This window comes from Vanacampus margaritifer, chromosome 12, assembly GCF_051991255.1.
Source record: "Vanacampus margaritifer isolate UIUO_Vmar chromosome 12, RoL_Vmar_1.0, whole genome shotgun sequence".
Classification (NCBI taxonomy): Eukaryota; Metazoa; Chordata; class Actinopteri; order Syngnathiformes; family Syngnathidae; genus Vanacampus; species Vanacampus margaritifer.
Genome location: NC_135443.1, coordinates 3407113 through 3421339, shown reverse-complemented (window position 1 = coordinate 3421339; position 14227 = coordinate 3407113). Strand labels below are relative to the sequence as shown.

Sequence of the window (14227 nt, the reverse complement as noted above, 5' to 3'; positions counted from 1 at the left end):
TTTGCCATGATATCAGGCAGGGACCTCGAGTACAAAGACTTGTGTGGCTTTCATGCTGAAACAAGTCGTACTGATGAATCCAGAAAATATCACGCCCACAAAAAAATCCAGATGCGTGAATCTGTGCGTACTTATTTCAATCAATGCGGAAATGTTGGGAGTACCAGACCCCTCCCTTTCCACGCCCATATGAAAACATGCTAAGGCCCCTGAGTTGGCTGGACCCTAACAAACCCTAACCCTATGGGGTCAGCAACAAGCCTGTGACGAAAATCTTTCGGGATATGTCGGCGGCCGCTGAACGTGTATGTTAAAGCGGCATCAGTTTGTGATCGCGAAACTCCCTCGACTCCTACGACGGAAATATTTTGGATTTTATGCAACGGGTGCCAGCTTGTGCTCTGTGAAACCTCAATTTCAATAGCTCCTACCTAAAAAGGTGCTGAGGTGGGTCGGCGGACTGAATTTTTAGTTCAGCGGTCAGCACTCTGCGCTCCCAATCTTGAGATGTGGCGGTGCGGGCTTGGGCCCCCGAGTTCGCTGGACGGCGCAATATAAACCAAAAAAATTGTGTGTACTTACCCTCAGTTTATAATGGACTTTGTTCCAATGACGGTGGCATACCCCAAATTTATACGGAAGCTGGAAAATGCCGGAAAAGAAAAGACTTCCGGGACATAATTATAACACTAAGTTATGACCGTAAATATGGTAGTAATCTAGTTCTTTATGCACTGTAAACGGACAACCCCCCCCTGTTGTTGTTTTTAAATGGCACTTTTTTGTTTTCTTCTCATTCCAATCTTACAAATTTGAAACAACATTAATATGAAAGTCACAATTCTCTGCTGACCAATTAGAGGAAAGCTGAGTGTTTAGCTCCAACCTAAATGACAGCAGCAAAAAAAATAACAAAAGCATGCTGAAATTTTGAATGTTAGTCGGTGGATATGATGGCAACCTTTCCAATGGAGGAGTAAAGAACTGAAGCAAAAAGTCACCGCTCGGTGAAAACGGGGGCATTGTGGTTCTTTTCATTATGACACAAAAATTGTCTTGTCTGCCAAAATAGTGTGTGCCTTCACATTTATTGGCATACTTACAAACAAAATACCCACCGTGTGATATGTGGTGGTGCGGAGCCAGGCACACTGCAGTTAAAAATCATCGCGGAATGGCAAGAGCACACACGCAATGTACCTTATCACATCTTCTTCCTCGTTAATTTCGTTGGCACGAAACATTGTGTTGCGCTGGTGTCAAGTCATGATATTTCCATAGCTGACGCCGCTTTCACCCTCCCGCCTACGCACCAGATGTGCCTATTCGATATTTTCCGACGCAAAGTGTACCGCGGCAAACCCAAGTCTACTTCGCCAATTAGTGGAAGTGTGACTTCTTCCTCTCCATCTCGGGTCAGGCTCAGGCCGGGCTCACGTGGGCTGCCCAAAAAGTAGTGCAATGAGCTCTGTAATGGGCCGGTTTATTTTTACAGGTGCATTCAACTGGAAGCCAGTGCGTGAATTAAATAAACAAATAATTGAATTACTCACACGTCATTCCACCTTGTTGCGTTTGGAGGAGAGGGATCTCGTTCCAATTAGGAAGTCTCACAGACAATCCGGTATTAAGTGCAAAGGCGGTTACGTTGCGATTCTCCCTGGACCATGCGACGACGTGTTTTGCAGTCTGGCGTGAAACTGCGGCACATTTCTCTCTTCTCCATTTCTGATCCCATCGTTGTCAAATCGTGCGTTTGCTTACCATTCCTTTAACCGCATTTTAATGCCCCATAAGGACTTGTCGTTCCCAGCAGCTTCTGCAAAGCACCTTGATGTCCAATTAATTAAAAGTGCCGCCACGATTACTGGTAAGTTTTTTATTTATTTGTTGATGAAAGATTAATGGCAAGGACTGAGTGATGCACAGAGGATCATTTAACCTTTCTGTCAGATGAGCTAGATTTGATTAATGCCCGTTCTCGCCTGACTGTCATTGGTTGGCAAAGTTGCTTAGCATTTCACTTTTTTTTTTTTTCCCGAATCTGACGCGGTTGCCTTTCCAGTGGTAAGAACAGACACGCTGATTATTTCCTTGTCGTGTGGCGTCTGTCACATAAAAAATGAATTCAAATTTTAAAAATCGGCATGTGTGATCACAGCTTTAGGAAGCTTCAAAACGCCAGTCTGGTGAACTGCGAAAGACATTCCCCCTGCAAATGAATCCCGTTACAAGCCCGATTTCGATTGCCACTGAGCTAACTGAAGAGCTCTTTACCATTTTGGGGAGGTGTGTGCGTTATATTGCATGAGCGAGCGGTGATGTGAGGCGATGTTTTCAGTGTTAGTGTCAAAGTGCAAGGAACGTGTTGCAGTGATGAAAAAAAAAAAATGCGACGACCCAAGGCGTTTGAGGGTAGAGAAAGGGTCTGTGGCCTCATGTATTTTCTGCTAAGTGTGAATATAAAAGTACTAAAGAAAGGCTGCAGGGAACAAAGGTATCAACACATAAAATATGTGAATAGATTAGAGATGAAACGGTATTAAAATTTAATATCACCTTTAGCGTGACCAATATTTCCACGTGTATCCGTATTATCCGGGAAAAGCTTTCTTTTTGAATATGAAACGTGGAATCTGTCAACCATGAAGAAATGATAAACAGCAGCAACCAAAATGAATTGCATGATAACGACGCAACAAAACATGTGTCATGATGTCTTCTTTTATCTGTCACAAGGATGTAAACAAAAAGGAGTTTTGCTGTATGAACTAGCACTTTATGTGACTAAAACGGTACAATTAAACGCAGAGTCACACAAAACTGCCGTTCGTTGATAATTTGCAACAAAAGATGATGCTAGCCTGCTAAACCAAAGACATAATTGTAAGGGTGGAGCGTGGGTGGTTGAGGGACGGTGGACCCAAATGCAGGGAAACGTGAATCAAGCGCAATGCGTGGAACTTTAATGAACTGTAGGGAAAAAGGTGAGCAGATAACCATGACTTGACTTGGCTGTGACGATGACGACTTGGTTAGCTGAGACGATGATGACTTGGTTAGCTGTGACGATGATGACTTGGCTGTGGCGATGACGACTTGGTTAGCTGTGACGATGATGACTTGGCTGTGGCGATGACGACTTGGTTAGCTGTGACGATGACGACTTGGCTGTGACTTGACTTGGCTGTGACAATGACGACTTGGTTAGCTGAGATGATGATGACTTGGTTAGCTGTGATGATGATGACTTGGCTGTGGCGATGACGACTTGGTTAGCTGTGACGATGACGACTTGGCTGTGACTTGACTTGGCTGTGACAATGACGACTTGGTTAGCTGAGATGATGATGACTTGGTTAGCTGTGATGATGATGACTTGGCTGTGGCGATGACGACTTGGTTAGCTGTGACGATGACGACTTGGCTGTGACTTGACTTGGCTGTGACAATGACGACTTGGTTAGCTGTGACGATGATGACTTGGCTGTGGCAATGACTTGACGGTGACGATGACGACTTGGTTAGCTGAGACGATGACGACTTGGCTGTGACTTGACTTGGCTGTGACAATGACGACTTGGTTAGCTGTGACGATGATGACTTGGCTGTGGCAATGACTTGACGGTGACGATGACGACTTGGTTAGCTGTGACGATGACGACTTGGCTGTGACTTGACTTGGCTGTGACAATGACGACTTGGTTAGCTGAGATGATGATGACTTGGTTAGCTGTGATGATGATGACTTGGCTGTGGCGATGACGACTTGGTTAGCTGTGACGATGACGACTTGGTTAGCTGTGACGATGATGACTTGGCTGTGGCGATGACGACTTGGTTAGCTGTGGCGATGACGACTTGGTTAGCTGTGACGATGACGACTTGGCTGTGACTTGACTTGGCTGTGACAATGACGACTTGGTTAGCTGTGACGATGACGACTTGGCTGTGGCGATGACTTGGCGGTGACGATGACGACTTGGTTAGCTGTGACGATGATGACTTGGCTGTGGCGATGACTTGGCAGTGACGAAGAGAACTTGGCGCACGAACTTCCACACATAACATAAGGCAATGCACCCACACCGACTGGGCAAACACAACAGACTAAATACACCAACACGAATGAGACACACCTGGGGAAGGGAAGACATACACAGGTGGTGGTTAGACAGACAAAAAAAACAAGAAAACCCATAACAAACAAAAATCCAACCCCCACAGAACCGAAACATGACAATAATCTGTTTCATCCTGTTAGCTGCCATTGCTATTGCTAATAACACACTATGTCACATAATACAAAGAGGAGCCAGTGACAGCCTTTTACTGTCAGACACTGAATAAGTATGTGAATATAAATTACACAAATACATAAAGTGACGTAATGAAAAAGGGACAAATCATAAGCTAAAAGGCAAAACTTCCTTTCATCTTGTTAGCTACAAATGTTATCGCTAAAAACACACTTTGTCTCAGAATATAAAGAGAAGCCAGCGACGAAACACTTTACTCTGCGAGATAACAAATGTGGCATTGACAATAGTGACAGTATAAAACTCAGATAATGTACTAAAAACCATAACGCTTTTGCAGTGACGTATGCACAAATACCTAAAGTGACTTAATACTCGTTCCCAGACAAATCATTAGCTGAAAGGAAAAATCCAAACTTTAATTTGCTCAATAACATCTTCTTTCATCCTGTTAGCTGGCAATGCTATCGCTAATAACACACTGTCACAGATTACAAACAGGGCCGGTGACAGCCGTTTACACTCAGAGATGCAAAACAACATAATAGGTGCATATATATATATATATATATATATATATATATATATATATAATCACAACAGCGCAAAAAAAAATAGCATCGCAATCTCATTCCATGAAAGTACAAATCATAATTTGCACTTCGCTGAGGCAAAATCTAAATATAATTTACTCAATATTGCCTGCTGTAGTGCCAGCCTGATGACAGGAAGTTGTGTTCTACATGAATATATTATTGTCTTTTCATCAATTATTTTTTAATGAAGTACACTCCTTTGTTGTGCTACAAACACAGACAGAAAGCTTGCAGGATGTTTCCATGGTGATAAAATTGCTTTAACAAGACACAGTGGAAAAGTACACCTTGTAGGTATTGTACAGCACAAGGTTCCAATTGTGGCGCAGTCTTTCTCCCGTTTCCTTGGGCACCGTGCCACAGCTCCCGCGCCTTTACCGGGTTCATCGCCCGACACAAAGGTCGCCCGTGATGGTGACAGAGCGTTTGATGCAGGGCGCCACTACCGGTTATTAGCTTGGACGCGAGGGTTTGGCTCCGTGAACCGCACGGCATAATTCATCTGATTAATGTGTCGCGACAACTCATGAATATGCATGAGTTCCACCTGACTGCTCGTCCCAAGGATTTGAAAAGAAGAAAAACAGGAAATATCGTCTCATGCGAGGAAGAAATAGTTCCGCTCAGTTCGATTGGAAGAGAAAATACCATTTTCAAGCAATCACACAGAAGCAGAGTAGCAGCGTAAACAGATTAGCATTAGCTAACAGCATTATAAGAGCTTCTGTGGGCCATGCAAAATCAGTCAAAATCCAGTAAAACAGCCGGGAGCGAAGGGGCTTTCTTCAGTGAAAATGGCTGGGCGTGAATGACTTAAACGGCTAATACGATGATTGAGTCATAAATAGTCAAATAAAAAGGCTATTAAAGATATTTTGGGGGAAAATCGTACATAGTTCAGCCTTAAGTCTGCTGATTCTAATAAAATATTCACACAGTTTTAGGGCCTATTGCGCCACCTGTTGCCTGACGTGTATACATTTCACATCATTCAAATGCATGTTTGCACTTGTGTTGTTTTTGAAGACACCCGCATAGCCCCGAGGAGCAGAGACGACAACATGGAGGGAGAAAAGGTAGCATGCAGAGAACAAAGCAAATAATGATGAGGCGTAATGGAGGACAGACAAAAGCCGTGATGACTGAATGGCGCCGAGGTGGACGCCAGTCAAAGAGGACAATGTCTCATTAGTCAAGCCGAACGGGAGCGTGTACTGTGTGGAGGCCACGTGCGTTGTTGAGGGGTCGCATCAAGGCCCTGCAACCCGGCGGTAACGCCGCAACATTATCGTGAGATTGTACATGAACCGGCTGCCTCTCCAGGGACCCGCACTCAGTATTGGCCACTCGTCCGCCGTCTCGCTCCGGTTACACGATCGCTCATGAATAATGATTTTTTTTTTTTTTTTTTTCTGCATCTTCACTGACCCTCAACACATGCGGCCACCTGCCACTCGCCCCGAGGAGAAAGAGCCGAGGGCCACTTGCGATGTTGGCAAGGAGGCGGGGGGGCGTTTTCAGCAATTTTCGCATGTTGAATCAGCGTCGGGGCATTTGGTCACTGTGATTGGCCGTTAGCTAGCCAATCAGCGCGCGGGGCAAGAAGAGGAAGTGACGAACGCAAATAAACAGTACTTTTTTTTTTTTTTTTCTGGAGAGCTCAGTATTGTTCATTTGGTAATTTTACCGATTTGACATGTCATCATCATTGCTCTCCTTTTTTCTTTTCTTTTTTTTTTTTGTATGTGGGTGATTATATGTGCGTGCGTGCGTGTGTGCGTGCGAGTGTGTGTGTATTCATTAGTTCACCTAAAACCTATTTTAAAAAAATCCCATACCGTTCACCTAAACCGAACACTTCCAGCCAAAGTCGTGAGGCCGTCAGGAGACCCGAGGAAGGACCAAAGAAAAGAAAGGAAAGTGAAATCCAGCACCGAACACAGCAAATAAACAGTACTGATGGAAAGCTTCGACCTTTTTTTTCCCGCTCATTTTGCGCATCGTCACCCTGCTTTACTTTCCGCATTTTAACGTACAATGTCTGTCTTGACAGACGATCGGGAAGACGACTTATTTGGTTAAAGAGAGACGGGCATTGTGTGATATTACCGTTGAAGGGTATGCCGACAAAGGTATGAAAGCCAAACTATGGCATGACATTGGGGACGTGACTGGATAGAGCAGGTAGGATTTACTTTTATATACGATACTGTGCAAAAAGCCGGAAGGTTTAATTCACGTGGGAGGACATCGTAACCGGTATGCGTTTATATTTTTTATATCCCGTCCCCCGTGAAGAGGTTTCCGGTTTCCTTTAGGAATAATGACTAGCGCCGCCGATGGTGTGGAGGGGAATTCGCTTGTCGGTTGATTTTGTTAGTTTTTATTGTTTGCTTGAATTGTTGGTGGGACATTCTTTTTTTATTGGTTGATTGGCTCGTTCTGTTAGTTTTTGTTTGTTGGTTGGTTGGTTGATTGGTTGGTTGCTTTGGTTGCTTTGCTTGTTCATTTGTGATCTAGTTGGTTGTTTGGGTTGAAGGGCACATTGGTTTGTTTGGTTGTTTTTTTATTTGTTCATTTGAATTTTGGTGTAAATCCAGATAGAAATGTAAAATTATTATTATTTATTTATTTTATTTATTTTATTTTTTTAAAAGGAGAGCAATGATGATGTCAAATCGAATGAACAATACTGAGCTCTCCTAAAAAAAATAAAAAAATAAAAAAATAAAAAAAATAAAAAAGAAATGTAAAATTAGGACATTTGGCTTCATTTTTCACATGCACGTGTATTTTTTGTATTTATATTATTGTATATATTATGTATTAAAGCATATGAGTTGTATTTATGATATGTATATTATATATTATATTCTAAAATTATATTATATATTATGTTAGGGTTATATTTTTGTATTTATTTATGCAAGTAGAATTTCACCATCACAGTTGTTTTTACTGCCTCAGGAAAAAGACATTTTGGAGTAACCAACACTTGTGTTGTGTGCCCCCCCCCCCCCACCACTAACAGGAAGTGAGTGACGCTGACATCATGGAGCTGGTTCACAGCTCCCTGGGCCGAATGACCCTCATCCGTCAGGTGTTCCCGCTGTGGCGGGACACCAACGTCCGCTGCATGAGGAACAACCACCGCATCTCCTCGCTGCTGTGCGACCCCCAGGAAGGCTACCTGCAGTCCCTGGAGGTAACGTCGCCACCTTCAAGGACCGCGTGTCACCGCTTGCCCCTTCCGTGCTTTTCACACTCATTGATCATGTGGGGGGTGATACAGCCATCAGTAGCGACGCAATTGCTTCTAGACTTTTTATGAAAACAAATGGTCTGCAACGTGACATTTTACCAAATCACACTCAAGAATGCTCATAACAAATAATATGTCGCCAATTAGTGATTAATTGCTTCACTGAAAGAAATCATTAAGCACCCTAAGCTGTTATATTTCTCCATAAACTTGCTGGTAGATCATTTAAAAAAGAAAACAAGCATGAAAAATGAAGCGAAGAAAAGGAAAATTATTTTTAAAATGCTCAAATTAGCCTGTTTAGGGGGGCAGTCCTCTCTTAACTGCCTTGCCTCATATACTGCTGCGTCAATGGCACATATGGCTTTCGTTACCGTGGCAACTAAGGGCAGAATGTCGATTCCTGAGAAGCAAATGCAAACTGGGAAGTGCACACAACCTCGCACAAAGACAGCACGGACTGAATTTTCCTTCACCAAGTCATCACTTCATCACCAAGCAGCAGAACTGCACCTGTTGATTAGTGTGAGGTGCATGCAAATTAGGGGTGTGCCAAAAAATTCTCATCTAGTACAATTCAGAATCGATTTTAAATGTCCCAAAATTGATTTTATTTAAAATAATTTTATACTGTCTTGCCCTTGTTTGCGTGTGCCTTTATTGGGAGCACTGTTCATGTTGTACACAATTTGGCCACTTCGGGGCAGTGTGGTTCCACACATTCTGATACACCTTTTTAGCCACATTAGAGAGTAGAAGTAGAGAGTAGAAGGAAAAAGTCACTATCTAGTTATGACAATTTTTTCTGCGTAGAAAGAGCATATGCCGGTGAGTAATGTTAAGATGCTTCTCTGTAAAAATTCCTGAAGTGTTTTGCATGAATAGCCATTTGTTTGGGCGATAAAAGTGCCGCGAGTAGCGCGCTAATTAGCATTAGCGAGGCAGACTGGAGTAGATCATGACGATTCTTTGCACATCTATAAATTGACGCAGAAATCATTGTCAATCAAATCATTGTGAATCGAAAATCGTTCAGAATCGAAAATCGATTCTGAATCGAAAATCGATTCCGAATCGAATCGCAGACCCAAAAATCAGAATTGAATCGAATCGTGAGTCAAAGATTCCCACACCTAATGCAAATACAAATGCTCCCCCTGCCTTACAAGAAATTCACAGAGCAATCGGGTATCTGCTGCATATCAAACTGGGTAAACAAAAAGTCCCAAGGCAACACCTGACAATCTCTCACAACCGTACTGAAAAGTATCGGAAGAACATTGGTTGGGAATCACTGCTCCAAATGAAAAGAAAAGAAAAACAAGATCATTCCTTTCTGCTAGAGGGGGGAAAAAAATCACAACACAAAAGCAGCAAGCCGAACGGTGGTGGTTCGAGTATTTCCGCGCCATCATCCTTCTCTTGATGTGTATTCCTTTGCCGCAAATATTTGTAGGGCAAGTTTGTTCTTTGGGAACAAGCGGCATGTTTCATCTGCTGTCTGCAACGCCGACAAGAGGGCCACTTGTTATCAGACGCTGGTCGCTGAGCCGGAACAACACCAACGTTGTGGCCTATTCTTCTTCTTCTTCTTCTTCTTCTTCTTCTTCTTCTTCTTCTTCTTCTTCTTCTTCTTCTTCTCGACACCATCACCTGTACACGTGCTGTCGACGCACATGACGGAAACACAGCAGTGCACGAGCGCCTCGCGACCATAAGTGCCCATATTAGCTGATTGTATATGTATATAGATTAAAGGCCCTTGATAAGGTAATCATGAGGCACATGAATGCCCATGAATATAAATGAGTGGAGTGCAACGTGACAGGGGAATAAGCGGCACAGAAAGATTGCTTTTGCTAGCAGTGTAGCAGGCAATGTGTGTTTTTTTTTTTTTAAATACACTTCTTATATGTACAGTACCTGAAATTCTCTTTTTTTCCACAATTCAAAACATAGGCATACTGTATTTGAGTTGCAGGGAATTTTGTGGGCTCAGTAGTTGACTTGTGGGTGTTGTGATGGTATGTTGTCATTTCTTTATTATTGTTATCCCCTTCATACGAGCTATGCCGAGCAAAACGAAAAGTGGTCAGACCAATATGTGCAATTTATATTCAAATTTATATTCAAACAGAACATGTGGTGTTCCGCAGGGTTCAATTCTGGGGCCTCTGCTGTTTTCATTGTATCTGCTGAAAAACTTAAAAAAAAAAAAAAAACTGTGGTGGTTGTTTTAAAGTTGTCCATAAATCCAAAGCTGAGTCACCGTTAAAACCTACTCCTACTTCTTGAATTTTTTTTTATTTTTATTTTTTTTTTCATGAGAGAAGGCTTCGGTGAATGTGCATAGGAAACTGGTGGGGTTCAGTACCTCCATCCAGGTTAAGAACCACTGGCCCATGGTTTGACTTGCAGAAAATAGCTTATTTTGTCATGTCTCATGCAAGTCAACCTTTGCTCACCCCAACCCGTGTACTGCCTATTACCATGATGACTAGTCGCCGAGCTACTTTTACTACTAAGTAGCTGAGGACTCGCGTAGTAACTCGGGTTAGACCTGATGTTGGTAATTTTGCCGATGGGTACAGGGTGTAGTCTCGACATAGCAGAAGCACATGTGTCGGGAATGGTCGCATAAAGAACACCCACTCCAATGCCGATCACAATAGTTGTGCACTGGGATGGTTTAAAAAATATAATCTAATGTTTCAGAGGGATTGATGCCTGCTGGTCACATATTTAAGATTGAAGTAAACAGGAAACAGGTCGGACAAATTGGCAAACAAAATTCGATACCCGATCCAACAATGACTACAACTTCACCCAGCCTTTAAGTGCCTTATATTAGAAGCTAACGCAAAACTGTGCAACCCACGAAATGGAATGCAGCCCTGCTTACCTTTTGGCTTTGAGTCATTGATTTACTAGGCATTTCAAATGGTGCATTCAGGGTACTTTGACCGCGTCGGAATCTTCGGTTTTCTCCGATAACGTTTTAGGGAGAAAATAATCGGCCATTTGGCCTAATTGGTCGATTGTTTTGGCCGATTGTTCTGGCCGATTGTTCTGGACGATGTTTGAAGGCCAATAATCAGCCGATTATAATCGGCGAACGATTAATAGGTGAAGGGTAGGTTAAATACACAAAAAATGAACTGCAAATAGGTGTGCGGCCTTCTCTTGTCTTTCATACTCACCTCCTGTTGGTGTGTGTACATTTTTATTATTCTATACAAGCCTCTGATTGCATGACCTTAAAGGAAGAGAAGTTGACTTGGCCATGTCTTCCCCCTGAGAGTCTTCAACCTTTCATGTGCCAAATGCCCTGAGTGGCAGCTTGTATTGCTTCCACACGTCTCGCGCTGTGCCGGGATTCGGCCCCGGGAGGGGGGGGATGCGCCACAAAATCCACTCTCACACCGCGGCACAAGCACAGGCGGCGGACATGATTCCTGACAGGATGCACTGCGGAGACAGTTATCGAAGAGGCAAGACGAGCCGAGCAGAAATAAAGCCTGTTTTGACAACTTCTTGTATTTCTTTTTTCGCTCCCCGCTCTCGGCCCCTGTTGTGATTTAACGCCTGTCCGCCGCGCGCGCCGCCATGCACGCAAAGCCCCACAACACAAGAATGGATTTATTAATAAGTCATCTCGCTCTCCCTTCCTCAAGGCGAAGTGGGAGGTTCGAATCGCTGCCGTCACAGGACATAAACGCTTAATTGTCTGCCAGGCTATGATCAATATGAAAATACGCCACCTGGAAGTGCGCGAGGGTGATGGCGGGGGACTTTGACGGGCGCCGGGAGACGGACGCGTGTATCTACCAGCAAATGTTATCGACCCACCGTCAAGAAATAAAAGAACGACTGATTTTTCCGCATGAAGCGATGTAGAATCTATCCAAATGTGTGCTTATTACCTCCGAGCGTCAAAATAAGATTTTCTCCGATTCGAAAGACGGAAGTTCAATCTTGTGCAGGAGTAATCGCCTTATGAAAGGCTTCCTCAACCTAAAAGAATCTGCAAAATTGCAGGCACGGCGAACAGTTAGCTTGCTCAAGGGCCCCGGAACTCCCTCAGCCAATTTCACGTAGCAACAAAATTCAGTTGCAAGTTGCAAGTTATCATGGGTAAACCCTCGAAAAGGTCTCAGGAGCCCATTCCTGAAAATACAGCATTTTGTTTGAAGCGTCCTTTCTGAATCATATTGGGTATTTCCACAGATCCTTCAAAAACAAACTTGTCATATTTCGTGTGATTGCTACCAAATCTGACCCACTTGTACAGATGAGCACATTGAAAGTTTTCATCATTTTGCGTGGGCAAAGCATCTTTAAAAGGTTGGTGATTATTTTTCTGAACAGGACCCAACATTATTTCAAAAGGCACAAGTCAACCGTGCCGATTTGAAAGCAATCTCGTTCGCTCCCGGCTGTTTTACTGTATTTTGACTGATTGATTTATAAAAACATGGAACCTAACGCAAGAAAGATTAGATTCTCTTCTTTCATCAGGAAAAAAAAGGATATTTCTGTTTCCGTTTTGCAGCAATTAGCATTAGAATATAGCTAAGTTTCATCATTATTCACAAATCTGTGTAAAACTGTGGGTAAATGAGCTTTTTTCAACATGGCCCTGGTTGATCTCATTTGCTCTGCTGCCACCTGCTGGCCGTTTTTGTACTAACTACCATTTTCTCAACTGTTCTCTGCAGTTGAGAGGCTACATCAAAGCCTTCTGTTTGTTTTAGCATTAATAAAAAAAACATTTTTTAAACGTATAAATGCGTCTTTGGGACACAGAACATTTAAAATAGAACATGTTGATATGTTCTTGGGTGCAAATTAGTTGAATATGTTACTGATTATTTGTTACTGATTATTTTTTTTGTTATAAGAGGCTATTTTGCAGAAGTTTCTTTGTTTGGCTGTCACTATTTTTTTTTTTTTTTTTTACAAGGGTTGCTTGCAGGCATGACTCAAATGACCAAATGAAAAAAGAAACTCGTTCCCGACCAGCAGAATGTTGAGAAAATTCAGCCAGTTTCACTTAGCAAATGAAATTTGTCAAGTTGACCAGTAGACTTATGAAAAATAAATCGCCCACGCTCGGTTGAAAAATCATTTTCACTCACTTTGGCCATACTTCGTGGCCCTTCAAAAAACAACTGCCCGCTTTGACACCTAATTTACAGATTTTTTGGACCTGTTTTCTAGTCAAAAGTTTTTGCTTTCTTATTTTTTTTTACCCTTTTCTCGACAGGTGTCCAACCTCTACCTGTACGACAGCGTTCTGATGCTGGCCAACGCCTTCTACAGGAAACTGGAGGACAGGAAGTGGCACAGCATGGCCAGCCTCAACTGCATGAGGAAGTCCACCAAGCCGTGGAATGGAGGATGGTCCATGCTGGACACCATCCAAAAGGTTTGGGACCATATACTTGTATGTGCACTTGGGTTTTCAGCAATATTCTTTTTTTGCTTGAGAATGTCAGTGGAGAAAAACTAAATCTACATCCAAAATGTTCATGAAGAGGTTTCGAGTATACAAAAAGATTTGTATGCTCTTCTGAAATAGTTTGTTGATCTCCTGCCGAGCTCTTCTCGTGTCCTCACGCACACTCGGTAGTGAAATAAGGCAACGTGTTCAGGAAGAAACGGCGTCATTTCATCCTGTTGAGTCTTGATAATGGAATTTGTGACAGTCGCTGACAATCACGCTGGTTTCATCTTCAGGCTGACATGAGATGACCAGACAGTGCATGAAGGGAAAACAAAAATAGGGCTATGTTTTTCTCCTTTTTTGATTGGAAGAACTGACATCAAAAAGACACTTAACTTATTGAGCCATTTTCAGCAGGAAAAAGTTCATATTTTGTCCATAATTAATGTAATAATTTCTTTATATTTTACGTACAATTAACACCTTTAAAAACAATTTTTTCACGACCAATCATGGCTCATCTGTTTTCTGGGTTTGGTCAGCAAACTGAGCCATGATTGGTCGTTCCCTACTTCCTCAACACAGGTGATGTCATCATCAGCCAACAGCAAGTGGTAAAATTAATTTTTTAAAGGTAGTAATTGTACATGAAAAATCAAGTTAT

At 42.6% G+C, this 14227-nt stretch overlaps 1 protein-coding gene across 3 annotated transcripts in view; it reads left to right on the top strand.

Moving 5' to 3' along the window:
• The window catches only part of grid1a (glutamate receptor, ionotropic, delta 1a), a 324300-nt gene that overhangs the window by 272160 nt on the left and 37913 nt on the right, over positions 1–14227 (top strand). For all 3 annotated transcript variants that reach the window (XM_077582365.1, XM_077582363.1, XM_077582364.1), the window contains 2 exons: positions 7887–8060; positions 13384–13545. In XM_077582365.1, coding sequence (XP_077438491.1) covers positions 7887–8060; positions 13384–13545 — 336 coding nt within the window. The remainder of the gene's footprint in view (positions 1–7886; positions 8061–13383; positions 13546–14227) is intronic.